A 15,149-nucleotide genomic window follows, 5' to 3' on the forward strand; every position below is an offset into this window, starting at 1 on the left:
AGATCACAAATAATTTCTGGTCTCATCTGGTCCTAGTTCAGAACAGGAATCAAACCGGGCTCGATCCGAGTCAGATTCAAAATCTGTTTTGTAAACTCCTTTTTTTCGTAACGGATTAGGGATAACGGATCGCGGTTGCACGAGTGCTGTTCAACAGAGGCGGAAATAACAGCTCAAAGGGAGCATCCGGGCCTGATGCAAGTGTTTTCTGCCTCAATGGCAGCAATATGCAATTGGGGATAATGGATCTCTTCAGTAGCCAGAACCGAAAATGAAATACTGTATATGATTGTATCCATTCCTATCTAGTGTAAGTCCACAGTTGTATCTATCCCTTGTTGGCGCAGACGTTTCTCGTCTTCAAAACAAATAAAAGAAATGTTGGGGAAAAATAAAAAAATGTATAAGAAAAAAGACAACCATGTCAAAAGAAATTAAAAAGAAAAAAATAGGGGGAAAAGACAAAAGCACAGGAAAAAAATGAAAGAAATGTCAGGAAAAAAAGAAAAAGAAAAGAAAAAAGGAAAATGGAGAAAAAAAGAAGACCAAAAAAGAGAAATGGATGTCCTGGGACTCCTGGGACCGGATCGAGTATTTGGACCGGATCGAGTATTTGGATGAAGAAAAACGTGCCGAAGAGAGCATATCAGATCAGGACTTTTATTACAACCATACAATAAAACAGAGTATCGGGATCGGGAGAGCATCCAAAAATGGCTGACCGCAGTTTTTATAGGAAAGGGGTGTGGATTTTGCAAAAAAATGGAGCATTCGAGTGGAAAAGAGAGAAACTCGTATCACAAGAGAACTTTGTTAAAACTGGACTCAGCTGGATTTGGATGCTTGTATGGTAAGGACTCATCAGAAGACCAATGTTAAGAAAGTACTGCTATGAAAGGATTCCTCATATGATTACAGCAAGTACATACTTTATTCAAATATGGGGAGAAGTACATTTATAACTACTGCAATTTCGCTAAGTGTACTCCGTCGAAAACGGCCAAATGAGTGATGTTGGAGTCTCTGGGAAGCCCTCTTCTTGAGTCCTTTAGTCTCCCCGCAAGATGGTGTGCCGGCTCCTCCCACGGGCGTGCCAAGGAAGCCCCCCCCGGGCTTCACCGTCTCAGAGACGAGCGTCCCGACGTCTGCGGTTTCTCGAAACGACGCCTGCCGTCCTCCGTCAGAGTCCCGTTATCGACAGAACTGGAGAAAAGATTTTGCATTTGGAACAGCCTGCCCGGTCATTGAACTTACTCGGTGAAAATCTTCATTGCATTCTGAGTCAATGGTATAAAATCCTTTATAGTCAAATGTATCAAATCCTTCACTACTAAAAAAGATATATTACTTTGAAATAGTCAAATGAATATGGCTGGAAAAGGATCTTCACGTGTTCATAATACTCTGACTTTTGGAGGCAGTGGTTTATTTCCGATCCGTTCTCTCCGCAGGGGAGGAAGACTACGAGATCACGTACATCAACGCACCCAAAGAAGTTCCGCTTTCTGCGAATCGAAGATGAAGAACCAGATTAAAAACTGTTTCGCCGCTTCCCGTATTATTTTTTTTCTATTATCACTCGTCGTCACGAGGATCCTTTCTCATACTTTTTGACTTCTTAATACTTCAAAAGAAATAGTGTGGAACTTTTGAGATGGATTGACTGAAACTGCAATTGATTACAGTCTCCCCACTTTATGTTTATTTGTGTCTCCTAATCTAAAATTGTGATGAAGTAATATCCCCACTATAGAAATGTACAATATTCTCCTACAGTATTAATGGAGTACAGTATTCCCCCAGGATACGCTGTCCCCGCCTTAAGACATTTTCATGATGTGGAACAAGTTCTCCAGTTTTGATAAACAAGTATCAACCCAATCTAAAGAAAGAGAGAGAGAATGAGAGAAGGCTGAGGGAGAGAAAAAAAGGGAATGAGAGAATCAGAGCGAGAGAGAGAGAGAGAGAGAGAAAGACAGAAAGAGAGAAAGACAGAGAAACGTACAGGAAGGCAAAGGGAAACAGAGGGTCAGAGTCAGACAACAAGTGAGAGAAAAGGATAGAAACTCAAACAAACAGAGTAAGAGAGAGAGAGAATCAGAGAGGCAGAGAGAGAAAATAAGAGAGAAAGAAAAGAAAGAGAAAGAGAGACCTAGTAAAAGGCAGAGAGAGACAAAGAGCAAGTCAGAGAAAAAAGAGAGAGAGAATATCAGAGAGAATGAGGAGAGCGATAAAAAGATAGAAAGTCAGACAAAAAGAAGAAAGGGAAAAAAGAGAGAGGGACATAGAGAGAGAAAAAATAGACACTGGGAGAGAGAGGGAGATAGAACAGAGAAGAAAAAGAGACAGAGGGGAGGAGAAAGGAAGAAAGAGAAAGAAAGAAAATAGAGAGAGACGAGGAGAGAAAAAGAAACATCAGAGTAAGTAAGACAAAGAGAGAGAGGGAGAAGAATTGAGAATGAAAGAAAGACATTTGAAAAGAGAGGGAGGGGAGATAGAGAAGAAATAGAGAGTGAGAAGGAATGAAATAAACTAAGAAAAAATGAAAAACCAGGAGGAGACACATACACCAACTCTCACTCTCTCTATCTCTCTCTCCCCTTTTCCTCACTAAATTCCTCTTACTCACTCTCTTTCTCTTTCTTACACTCACTCTGTATCTCAAACTCTCATTTTTTCCTTTCACTCATTCTTTTCCCCTTTTTTTCTTGCTCTCGGTCTGTCTCTCTTTGTCTCTCTCTCTCACTTTCCCTTTCTCTTTATTTCTCTTTCTCCTTCTATTTCTTCATTTCTCTCTCTATTCCCCCCTCTCTCTCTGTCTGATGCTCCCTCCTTTTCTCTCTTTCTCCCCTTTTCTCTTCCTTACTCTTTCTCCCTTGTTGTCTCTCTATTTCTTTCTTTTCTTCTCACTAAATTCCTCTTACTCTCTTTCTCTTTCTAAAACGCATTCTGTATCTTAAACTCTCAATTTTTCCCTTCACTCATTCTTTACCTCTTCTTTTCTTGTTCTTGGTGTGTCTCTCTTTGTCTCTCTTTCTCTCACTTTCACTCTCTCTCTCTCTCTTATTTTTCTTTCTCCTTATTTTTCTGCCTCTTTATCTTATTTCTCTCTCTCTTTTCCACTCTCTCTCTCTATCTAATGCTCCCTCTTTTTCTCTCTTTCTCCCCTTTTCCTCTTCCTTACTCTTTCTCCCTTGTTCTCTCTCTATTTATTTCTCTTTTCTTCTCACTAAATTGTTCTTTTTCTCTTTCTCTTTCTCTTTCTAAAACTCACTCTGTATCTCGAACTCTCATTTTTTTCCCTTCACTCACTCTTTCCCCCTTCTTTTCTTGCTCTCGGCCTGTCTCTCTTTTTCTCTCTCTCTTTCAGTTTCTCTCTCTCTTTATTTCTTTTTCTCTTTCTTTTTCTGCCTCTGTCTTTTTTTCTCCATTTCTCTCTCTATCCCCCCTCTCTCTCTCTCTCTCTGTGTAATGCTCCCTCTTTTTTTTCTCCCTTTTTGTCTTCCTTACTCTTTCTCCCTTGTTCTCTCTCTATTTCTTTCTCTTTTCTTCTCACTAAATTGCTCTTTCTCTCTTTCTCTTTCTCTTTCTAAAACTCACTCTGTATCTCGAACTCTCATTTTTTTCCCTTCACTCACTCTTTCCCCCTTCTTTTCTTGCTCTCGGTCTGTCTCTCTTTTTCTCTCTCTCTTTCAGTTTCTCTCTCTCTTTATTTCTTTTTCTCTTTCTTTTTCTGCCTCTGTCTTTTTTTCTCCATTTCTCTCTCTATCCCCCCTCTCTCTCTCTCTCTGTGTAATGCTCCCTCTTTTTTTTCTCCCTTTTTGTCTTCCTTACTCTTTCTCCCTTGTTCTCTCTCTATTTCTTTCTCTTTTCTTCTCACTAAATTGCTCTTTCTCTCTTTCTCTTTCTCTTTCTAAAACTCACTCTGTATCTCAAACTCTCATTTTCTCCCTTCACTCATTCTTTTCCCCTTCTTTTCTTTCTGTCTCTCTTTGTCTCTCTCTTTCACTTTCCCTCTCTCTTTATTTCTCTTTCTCCTTCTTTTTCTTCATTTCTCTCTCTATTCCCCCCTCTCTCTCTGTCTAATGCTCCCTATTTTACTCTCTTTCTCCCTTTTTCTCTTCCCTTACTCTTTTTTCCTTGTCCTCTCTCTATTTCTTTCTCTTTTCTTCTCTCCTTCCCTCGTTCTCTTGAATCTACTCGTCTGGCCCCCGTGCGATTTTCACGGTAGCGCGTGTCCCTCGACTGAGAGGAGTTGGCCCCCCCTTGTGGCGAACGAAAACCTAAATAAAGGAGTCGACAAGAATGTCTGCGGTTCAATTTTGAGCAAGAGGGATAAAAGAAGAAGTGCGACTTCCTTTTCTAAGAAAAGTAGAAGAAGAAGAAAACCAGAAAAGGTCCCAAGCAACGGTGGGAGATATGAAAGACGCGGCCGGACTCCTGCTTTGGCTCCTGGCCGCTTCTCCAGGTCAGTTTTTCCTTTCTTCCCAGGAATTTTCAATGACCGCGCGGTCAGTTGGAACGAGCGTTGCAGATTTGGCTCTAATGTGTGGACATTTGAGGGCGGACCCAAATTCAGGGAAGCCGGAACGGAGGTCGGTGTCCTCAAAAAGGGGGAATGTCACGAACACAGGACAAACTGTCACGACCGGACCCAAATGCGTAACGTTTCACATAAGTCTTTATGAAGGGATCGGGGGGGGGATCAGGGAGAGAGGAAAAAAAAAACAGCGATCCGGTGCTCGCTGGGCAAGTGGAACAGGAAGAACCCGCAGACGGTGACAGGTGGTGAGGCAGATGGCCGGGGGCGGAGGGCAGAGCGCGGTCGTGGATCGGAGCAAGTCGGGTAGCCGGGATAGGAGAGCAGAGCGCGATCGTGGATCAGAGCAGGAGAACGGAGTGTGATCGGGGATCAGAGCAAGTCAGGTAGCCGGGACAGGAGAACAGAGCGTGGTCGTGGACCAAAACAAGTCGGGTAGTGAGGACAGGAGAACAAAGCGTGGTCGTAGATCAGAATAAGTCAGGGAACCGGAACAGGAAAACGGAGCGTGGTCGTGGACCAAAACAAGTCAGGGAACCGGAACAGAAGAACAAAGCATGGTCGTGGATCAGAACAAGTCAGGGAACCGGAACAGGAGAACAATGCGTGGTCGTGGATCAAAACAAGTCAGGTATCCGGGACAGAAGAGCAAAGCGTGGTCGTGGTTCAGAACAAGTCAGGTAACTGTAACAGGAGAACGAAGTGTGGATCGGAACAAGTCAGGGAACTGGAACAAGAGAACGTAGCTTGGTCGTGGACCAAAACAAGTCAGGTAGACAGGACAGGAGAACGGAGTGTGGTCGTGGATCAGAACAAGTCAGGGAACCGGAACAGGAAAACGGAGCGTGGTCGTGAATCAAAACAAGTCAGGGAACTGGAACAGGAGAACGGAGCGTGGTCGTGGACCAAAACAAGTCAGGTAGTTAGGACGCAATTGAGTTTTCCCTTCCTGCCTCCTGCCTCCGTTCTGGTCCGGTCACCCCTTCCACCTCGTGACATTCTGATCAAATTTGCTATTGTCTAGGCAGTTTTGCGACGCTCATCTGCGTGCATTCAACTGCCAAAAGAAATTCAGGTGAGAACAAAAAAACATTTCTGTGTCTTTCCACTTAGATGACTCCATATTAGCAGTACTTTCAGTAGGGACTGTAAGGTTTTAATATCTCCTAAACTGCAATCTGACTCTGGGTTGCCACTTTTATGCCACATGCGATGGACTCTCCACACCTCATGATCAAGCCTCTGGCTGATTGGTCCGCGCCGCGTTGATGCAATTATCCCAATCGTCCTTCGAAGCAATGGGATAAGAGTGGTGGGTCATCGTCCTTGCCCCCAGGCGAGGTGATTAAGTCATTGTTATCGACACAAACAGAATTACAAAGACACATTCCAAAGCACGGGTGTTTTTACGACAGCCTTCTCTCAGTTTGCCCTCAAACACTGAAGTCATATTTTAGAACAAGTATATTTTGACTTCACGTAGCATATAACTTTAGGGCCCAAACTTCAAAATGTTACCTTCCAAATTACACCAAAACTGTCCAGGTTCTCCAAACGATTGAAGAAGTCGAGTCATGTTTATTTGTTTGGCCCTTAATCAAAAGGAGTCTCAAAGGGCTATGATGACAGCATCCCCTGATCTAAAACCGACATGAGGGCAAGGAAAAGCTCAGGGCCTGGATGGAGAACAGTCTTGAAACTGCGGTTTTCTTTTTGGTTTTGGGAAAGAGAAGTCAAACATTTACAACTATTTCACAACGTCTAAAAATTGGCCAAAGTAAACCGGCATTTTCAGAGGGAGGATTTGGTATAATACCGACAGAACCTTCGAAACCGGATTGAGGTTTTAGGCGGATTCGATGAAACGCAGTCGATTTGAGATGACGGGTTTCTTTGGACGGCAGTGGGGTGCGAGCCCTGCGACGGCCGGAGAGAAGGAGCGAGATGTTACGGAGCGCTGGGAGGAGAAGTCCTGATCGTCCTGCTGGAGGAGCCGCCCTTCCGCTTCAACTGGGGGACGGATCGAACCACTTACCTGAAATGGAAACGGGACGGGAGCAGGTCGGAGGCCCGCCCGCGGTTCGGCTTCCGGCCGGAAGACGGCACCGTCGGGATAGAGAAGCTGGAGAGAAGCGACAGCGACGACTATACTCTGGAGATCTACGACGCTCGAGGGAAACGGATTCAAAATCGGACGTTGCGCTTGATTGTTCAAGGTATTCTTTTGCTAGTCCTTTTTTTTACATTCGGTGGAGTTCCTTCCTTCCTTCGTTCCTTCCTTTCTTCCTTCTTTCTTTCTTTTTTCTTCATTCATTCCTTCCTCCCTCTCATGCCCTCCCTGCCTTCCTTCCTCCCTTCCTTCCTTCCTTCTTTTCCATACCTCATCCCTTCCTTTATTCCTTCATTCCTTCCTCCCTTCCTTCCTTCCTTCCTTTTTACCTTCTTTCATAACTTCCAAACCTCGTCCTTTCCTTCTTTCCTTCCTTCTTTCCTTCCTTCCTTCCTTCCTTCATTCCTTCCTTCCTTCCTTCCTTCCTTCCTTTCTTTCTTTCTCTCTCCCTTCCTTCCTTTGCATACCTTATCCCTTCCTTCATTCCTTTCCTTCCTTTTTACCTTCTTTCATAACTTCCAAACCTTGTCCCTTCTTTCCTTCATTCCTTTCTCCCTTCCTTCCTTCCTTTCCATACCTTATCCCTTCCTTCATTCTTTTTTACCTTCTTTCATTACTTCCAAACCTTGTCCCTTCTTTCCTTCATTCCTTTCTCCCTTCCTTCCTTCCTTTCCATACCTTATCCCTTCCTTCATTCTTTTTTACCTTCTTTCATTACTTCCAAACCTCGTCCCTTTTTTCCTTCCTTTCTTTCTCCCTTCCTTCCTTCCTTCCTTCCTTCCTTTGCATACCTTATCCCTTCCTTTTTACCTTCTTTCAAAACTTCCAAACCTTGTCCCTTCCTTCCTTTCTCCCTTCCTTCCTTTCCATACCTTATCCCTTCCTTCATTCCTTCATTCTTTTTACCTTCTCTCATTACTTCCAAACCTCGTCCCTTTTTTCCTTCCTTTCTTTCTTTCTTTCTTTCTTTCTCCCTTCCTTCCTTCCTTCCTTCCTTCCTTTGCATACCTTTTCCCTTCCTTCCTTCCTTTTTACCTTCTTTCAAAACTTCCAAACCTTGTCCCTTCCTTCCTTTCTCCCTTCCTTCCTTCCTTCCTTTGCACACCTTATCCCTTCCTTCATTCCTTCATTCTTTTTACCTTCTTTCATTACTTCCAAACCTTGTCCCTTCTTTCCTTTCTTCCTTTCTTCCTTCCTTCCTTCATCCCTTCCTTCCTTCCTTTCTTTTTATCTTCCTTCCTTCCTCCCTCCCTTCATTCTACATTTGTCCCTTCCTTCCCTCCCTTCATTCCTTACTTCCTTCCCTTCCTTTTGCCTTCCTTTTCTCCTTCCTTCCTTACTTCCTTCCCTTCTTTTTGCCTTCCTTCATCACTTCCTTCCTTCTTTTCTCCCTCCCCTTCTTTCTACCTTCTTACCCCTCTTCCTTCCTTCTTCCTACCTTTCTCACATCCTTCATTCCTTTTTCCCTCCCTCCTTCCTTCAGTCTCCCTTCCGGTCCGAGTTATCTGGAGGAGGCAGTAAACGGGACTCTCGGGTCTGCGTGGGGTTATGCGTTTCAGCTCCGGTAGGGGGCGTCCGCCTGGACCTGGAGTGTCGGGAGCGAGGGAGTCAGCGGGCGTCCTGCTCGTCCGTCGGCGGGGACGAGCTCCGCTACGCCTGGAGCCTGGACGGGGAAGCCGTGCGGGAGCGCCACCTGCTGGACGGGAATCTTCGAGGCCCGAACATCACCCTGAAGAAAGAAGTCCGGGGACGGCTGACCTGCGCGCTCTCCAATCACGTCAGTCGAATGCAAAGGGACCTTCCTTTGTCTTGCGGTGAGAGAGCTTCTTTTTTTCCTCTTCTTTTTCCTTTTTTCTTTTTTTCCCCTCTAGATTTCTTTCATTTTTTCTGTGTTTTTTTCCCTTTTTTCTTTTCCCCCTCTTTTTTCTTTTTAATTTTTTTTCCCTTTTTCTTATATTATTTTTCTTTTTCTTTTTTCTCCATATTTCTTTCATTTTTTCTGTGTTTTTTTTCCCTTTTTTTTTCTTTTCCCCCTTTTTTTCTTTTTAATTTTTTTTCCCTTTTTCTTATATTATTTTTCTTTTTCTTTTTTCTCCATATTTCTTTCATTTTTTTTCCGTGCTTCCCCCCCTTTTTTTCTTCCCCCCCCTCTTTTTCTCTTCATCATTTCTTTCTACATGGTTGTCTTTTTCCTTTTTTTCTTATATTTTTTCCCCCAACATTTCTTTTGTTGCTTTTCCCCCATTCTTTCTTTTTTCCCTCTTTTTTCCTTCTTAATTTTCTTTTTTGCACGATTGCCTTTTTTCATTTGATTTTTCTTATTTTTCTCTATATTTCTATTTTTCCTTGCGTTTTCTCCTTTTTTTCGTTTTTACCTCTTTTGTTCTTCTTAATTTATTTTTGCATGATTGCTTTTTCTTATTTTCTCCCTACATTTCTTTCATTTTTTTCCATGCTTTTTTCCCCTTTTTGTTTTCCCCTCTTTTTTCTTTTGCATTTCTTTTTACATTTGTCTTTTTTTTCCCTTTCTTCTTTACCCCTACATGTCTTTAATTTTTTGTGTTTTCTTTCCCTTCCTCATTCTTTTTGAATTCTTTAGACATTGTTTTTTCTTTTTTTCCCCTTTTTCCTCTTTTTTTTTCCTGACGTTTTAGGTCATTTTGTGCATAGTGTTACAAAACAATTGGTAATATATCTATTAGAGCTGGTGGTGCCCAGACTGCCGTCATTACTACATCCAGTTGTCACGACTTTACTCATTCATTTATATTGTTTTTTTTTTTAAATTTCATTTTGTTTGTCTAATAACTTACAGAACAACCAACATTCTCCTCTTAAAGCGACAGCATCCTCTGGTGCAGGTGTTTTAAACTCTCCACCGGGGGGCCACCAATGGCCCCCGGTGGAGAGTGAATGTTTGAGGCCCCCCTGCCTTTTTATGAAAATTAAAGAGACAGTGTGTATTATTGGCCCACTATTCGCTGTATTCTGTCGTGTCACTGAAAACGAGTGCTACAAGCACAACGGAGGAAGACTCAAGGTGACCAAAACGCACCTTGTTACCTTTTGAAAACAAGAGAAATGAAAAAAAAAATAAAAATAATACAAGACGTAAAAATCGAGGAAAAAAAGGAAAATTCTAAAGGAGAAAAACGAAGAAATCAAAAGAAAAAAAGAGATTTTTTTTTTTGGGTGTATGTCCTTTATCTCTTGAATTCACTTCTTCTCTTTCTTTCCTTTTTTCTCCTACTTTTTTTATTCCCATTTTCTTTTTTGCCTCTTTCTCTTCCCTACTTTCTATTCATTTCTATTCCCTTCTACTTTTTGCTCCCTTTCAACCTCCGTAGTTTGTAGTCTTCCTTGGACTCAATTTTTTGGTGGCACTCTAATATATAAAACACTGTCCCTTTAAGGAGAGCGGAATGTTTTTGTGGAATCTCCCTTTTGGCCCCCTGACTCAATTTGCGAGTGAACTCCTTTGGAATCCCAGCCCGCTGGTTTTCTTGGCGTGGTGGGCACCGACCCCACCTGACACTCGGTCACGCCCCTGCACGGAAGCTAAATGTGGGTCCCGTCCGCAGCGTTCAGCCGGTGCACCTGGAACGGGACTCTGCTTTGGGGCTGGTTCCCCCGAACCAACGGAAGCCTATGCGACGGTGGCGAGGGGGGAAGCCGAGGCACCGATTTACTCCTCACGCTGGCGATCGTCTCGCCGCTCCTGATCCTCGTCGCCGCCGTCGGATCGGCCCTCGTCTTCGCACTCGGGCCAAAGAACCTTCCTCTCCCAGGTATCCTTCCTACCTGTCTTTTTCTTCTTCTTCTCTCTGCTTATTATTTGCCCGCTAGGGGTCGCCCTATTCTCCAGAGTCACCCGAAAGGAAGGAGGAAGACAGAATAGGGGGACTCGGAGTGACCGGAACGCACCAGGGAGAGAGAATAAGACAAAAAAAAGGAAAAAGAAAAAGAAGAGAAATGAGAAAGAAGAAATAACACAAAAAGGAAAACTCAAAAACCAAAGGAAAAGAAAAATGAAAAGGAAAATAAAGAGAAAAAAGAAATATGGCAGAAAGTGAAACTCAAGGAAAAAAGGAAAGAAAAGAAGAAGAAGAAATGACACAAAAAGTGTTATATAGCCCTATACCTCCTGTTCTAAAACTCAAAAACCAAAGAAAAAGAAAGATGAAAGGAAAATAAAGAGAAAAAAGAAATAAGGCAAAAAGTGAAACTCAAGAAAAAAAGGAAAGAAAAGAAAAAGAAGAGAAATGAGACAGAAGAAATAACACAAAAAGTAAAACTCAAAAACCAAAGGAAAAGAAAAATGAAAAGGAAAATAAAGAGAAAAAATAAATATGGCAGAAAGTGAAACTAAAGGAAAAGGAAAGAAAAGAAAAAGAAGAAAAAGAGAAAAAGAAGAAATGTCACAAAAAGTGTTATATAGCCCTATACCTCCTGTTCTAAAACTCAAAAACCAAAGAAAAAGAAAAATGAAAGGAAAATAAAGAGAAAAAAGAAATAAGGCAAAAAGTGAAACTCAAGAAAAAAAGGAAAGAAAAGAAAAAGAAAAAAAAAGAAAAAGAAGAGAAATGAGACAGAAGAAATAACACAAAAAGTAAAACTCGAAAACCAAAGGAAAAGAAAAATGAAAAGGAAAATAAAGAGAAAAAAGAAATGTGGCAGAAAGTGAAACTAAAGGAAAAGGAAAGAAAAGAAAAAGAAGAAAAAAGAAAAGAAATGAGAAAGAAGAAATAACACAAAAAGTAAAACTCGAAAACGAAGAAAAAGAAAAATGAAAACAAAAAGAAAGAGAAAAAAGAAATAAGGTAAAAAGTGAAACTCAAGAAAAAAAGGAAAAAAAGATGGAAACCATAAAAAAGAGAAAACTTTGAAAAAGGAAAGCAAAAGAGAGAGAGGAAAATAACCGAAAAAAGAAATAAGACAATAAATGAAACTCAAGGGAAAAAAAAAAATGAAAATGAAAAAAAAAAACGAATAATAAACAAAAAAGAAAAATTCAACATAAATAGATAAGACAAAAAATGAAACTCGAAAATAATAAAAAAAATAAAAATTAAAATTAAAAAGCAAAAAAAAGAAAAGACAAAAAATGGAAAAAGGTAGGACAAAAAGTGAAACTCAAGAAAAAAAGGAAAAGAAAAGCGAAATTAATAGAAGAAGAGAAAAGAAAAAAATAGAGCAAAAAAAGAGCAAAAAGAAAAAAAGGAATAGGATGAAAAATGAATGAGAAAAGACAAAACTGACAAAAAGTGGAACTTAAGAAAAAAGGGTTAATATAGAAAAAAAAAGAAAACAGAAAAGCATAAAATAAGAAAGAAAAATCATAATAATAAAAAAGAAATACATGTAGGACAAAAAGTGAAAAAGGGGGAGAAAAATAAAAAAGAGAAAAATACAAGAGGGGAAAAAAAGACAAAAGTGCAATTTTTCTTCGGTTTGTCTTTTTCCCCTTTGATTCCTTTCTTTTTATTCTTTCCTTTTTACTTCTTTTTTGCCTTTTTGCTTTTGTTTCCCCTACTTTTCCTTTTCTTCCCATTTTTCTTTTTTGACTCTTTTTTTTATTTCTTATTCCTTTCTATATTGCTCTCTCTCTCTCTCTCTCTCTCTCTCTCTCTCTCTCTCTCTTTTTGTCTCTTACTTTTTTCTTTCTTGCTCTCTCTTTCCCTCCTTCTGTCTCTTACTTTTTTCTTTATCGCTCTCTCTCTTTGATGCTTACTTTCTTTCCCTCTCTCTCTCTCTCCTTCCCCCTCTGTCTCTTTCCTTCTCTTTATTTTTTTCCCTTTCTTTCTCTCTTTCCTTTCTCTCTTTTGTTCTCTCGCTCTCTCTCTTTCTCTCTCTCCCACTCTCTCTCATTCGTTCTTTTTCTTTCTTTCCTTTTCTTTCTCCCTTTCCCACTTGTTCTCCCTTTCCCTCTCTCTCTCTTTTTCCTTCTTTTCCTCTCTATCTTTCCTACTCTTTCACTTTTTCATTCTCTTTCTTTTATGCTCTTTCTTTCCCCCTCTGTCTCTTTCCTGCTCTTTCTCTCTCTCTTTCCTTCTATTTCTCTCTTTTCCGCTCTCTCTCATTCCTTCTTTTTCTTTCTTTCCTTTTATTTTTCTGCTTCCTGCTCCCCCTCTCTTTCCCTTTCTCTCTTTTCTTCTCTTTGTCCCTTTCCTTCTCTTTTTGCTTTTCTCATTTTCTTCCGTTATTCCTTTCTATCCATCTTTCTCGAACCTTCGCCTTCAGGAACCCATCGTACCCTGTCGGGCGGGGGCCGATGCTCGTATCGGAGTGTAAACCCGTGTCCGTCTCCCCCCTCGTACCCCGACTACAAAAGAAGTCCGCTTTGAGATAAGAGCGTTTTGACTTCCGGTTTCAGAGGCGGGAGAGGTGACGTACGCCGACGTCCGGATCGTCCGTCCGCCGGGAGAGACCGGGTTCCGGGACCCCCCGCTGGAGTTCCAGGAGCGAGCCCCTCGGACGTCCGGGCCCGAGACCTGCGTCTATTCCCAAGTCGGGCGGTCGGGCAGATGACGTCCCGTGATTTCTTTGACCGTTGCTCTTCTTTTTCCTTTTATACAAAAAGAAGAACAGGATGACTTGCAGCCCGAAGGACCCTTTCAATCCAACTATCTATTTATCTATCTATCTAGACATCCATATATCTATCTCTCTCTTTGTCTGTCTAAAGCTCACTCTGTAACTCCTATAGCCCTAGGTCTCCTGTTCTAATTATATCTATGGCTCGCCCTGTATAGCTCTATCTCTTGCTCTATAGCGTACTTTTTATAGCTCGCTCTCTAGTTTTATCTATTGCTCTATGGCTCGCCCTATATAGCTCTATCTATAGCTCTATAACTCTCTCCCTAGCCCTATTCATTGCTCTATAGCTCGCCCTATATAGCTCTATCCATAACTCTATAACTCACACTCTAGATCTATGTATTGCTCTCTAGTGCTAACTATTGCCCTATAGCTCCCATTTATAGCCCCACCTTTAACTCTGTAGCTCCATCTCTAGCCCTATAGCTCCCTACAGCACTGTCAATATAGCTCTATTGTTTGCTCTCTATAGCTTTAGCTATAGCCCTATAGTTCACACTCTATAGCTTGCCCTCTAAGGCCCTATAGCCCCATCTCTAGCCCTATCTGTAGCTCTACTGTTGACTCTCTATAGCTCTATCTAAATCTCTATAGCTTGCTCTCGATAGTTTGCTCTCTAAAGCCCTATTGCTCCATCTCTAGCTCTATCTATAGCTCTATAGCTCGCTTTCTGGCACTATCCATTGCTTCCTAGCTTGCCCTATAGAGCTCTGTCTCTAACTCTAGAGCTCACGCTCTAGACCTATCTATCGCTCAATAGTTTGCTCTCTAGTTCTATCTATTGATCTGTAGCTCACTTTCTATAGCTCTATAGCACCATCCCTAGCTCAACTATAGCTCTATAGATCCATCTCTAGCTCTATTTATAGCCCTATACCTCTCTACAGCACTCTGACTATAGCTCTATTGTTCACTCTCTATAGCTTTGGTTAAAGCCCTATAGTTCACTCTTTAAAGCACTATAGCTCGCGCTCTATACCTCTATCTAGAGCTCTACTTTTCACTCTCAATAGCTCTCTCTAAAGCTCTATAGCTCCATCTCTAGCTCTATCTAGGGCTCTAGAGCTCACTCTTTAACTCTACTATACAGTAGCTCTATTGTTCACTCCGCATAGCTTTGTCTAATGTTCTGTAGTCCGCTCTCTGTAGCTCCATCTTCAGCTTTATCTATAGCTCTATAGTTTGCCCTCTAACTCTAGATATAGCTCTATAGCTCACTTCTTATAACCCCATCTATAGCTCTATAGCTCACACACTGAAGCCCTATAGCTCCATCCCTTGCTCTATATTTCGCACAACTTTATATCTATGCAGTAGCTCTATTGCTCAGGTGCTATAGCCCCATCTCTAGCTCTATAGCTCGTCCTTGATAGCTCTATAAGTGTATTTATCTGTCTAATCTAGATCTATGTTTCGCAACAGCTTTCTTCCTTATTCTCGTTGCTAGCTTACAAGGCACTCTAGCATCTCACTTCCTCTTCCTGTGGCTAAGACTCATGGGAAAATGAGTCCCCGCTAGCTAAAATGCTACAGTTGGTGCCAGCTGAACAATTTCTACGTTAGCTTCGGTGAGTCACGGATCACAAACTAGCTAGTTAGCGCACGGTTAGCATTGTCTTCTTTGAGTTGGAAGGATTGGATTTGTGATCCGAGAATTCCATATTTCGATTTCTTTGTTGTCGTGTTATATAGCCTAGCTAAATGATCCAAAAAAACGTTCCGAATGCTTATAGCGACTTACAAAATGTACTGTATCTTTAAGAAACATGAAAGGTTTGGCGAACAGCACTCAAATCCAATCATCAAAGATCATTTCTGTTTTGTGATTCTTCCTTTGACTTCCTCTTTTCCCTTTATTTTCCTTCTTTTCGCTTATTATTATTTTTTTCTCTTTTTTCCCTT

General features: G+C 41.4%; 2 protein-coding genes across 2 annotated transcripts in view; both read left to right on the top strand.

The window, feature by feature from the left end:
* The window catches only part of LOC148360303 (uncharacterized), a 24,303-nt gene extending 10,484 nt beyond the window's left edge, over positions 1 to 13,819 (top strand). The window contains exons 7-12 of the mRNA XM_088343866.1: positions 1,452 to 1,500; positions 4,368 to 4,468; positions 6,445 to 6,756; positions 8,210 to 8,464; positions 10,232 to 10,438; positions 13,024 to 13,819. Of these exons, the coding sequence (XP_088199992.1) occupies positions 1,452 to 1,500; positions 4,368 to 4,468; positions 6,445 to 6,756; positions 8,210 to 8,464; positions 10,232 to 10,438; positions 13,024 to 13,178 (1,079 nt within the window). The 3' untranslated portion in view covers positions 13,179 to 13,819. The remainder of the gene's footprint in view (positions 1 to 1,451; positions 1,501 to 4,367; positions 4,469 to 6,444; positions 6,757 to 8,209; positions 8,465 to 10,231; positions 10,439 to 13,023) is intronic.
* An 808-nt stretch (positions 13,820 to 14,627) lies between these two features.
* The window catches only part of pdgfrb (platelet-derived growth factor receptor, beta polypeptide), a 117,009-nt gene continuing 116,487 nt past the window's right edge, over positions 14,628 to 15,149 (top strand). The window contains exon 1 of the mRNA XM_088343889.1: positions 14,628 to 14,815. The gene's annotated coding sequence lies outside the window, so the exon portion shown is untranslated. The remainder of the gene's footprint in view (positions 14,816 to 15,149) is intronic.

Source organism: Urocampus carinirostris, chromosome 9 (genome assembly GCF_059441175.1).
Source record: "Urocampus carinirostris isolate Australia breed hairy pipefish chromosome 9, RoL_Ucar_1.0, whole genome shotgun sequence".
In the NCBI taxonomy this organism is placed as follows: domain Eukaryota; kingdom Metazoa; phylum Chordata; class Actinopteri; order Syngnathiformes; family Syngnathidae; genus Urocampus; species Urocampus carinirostris.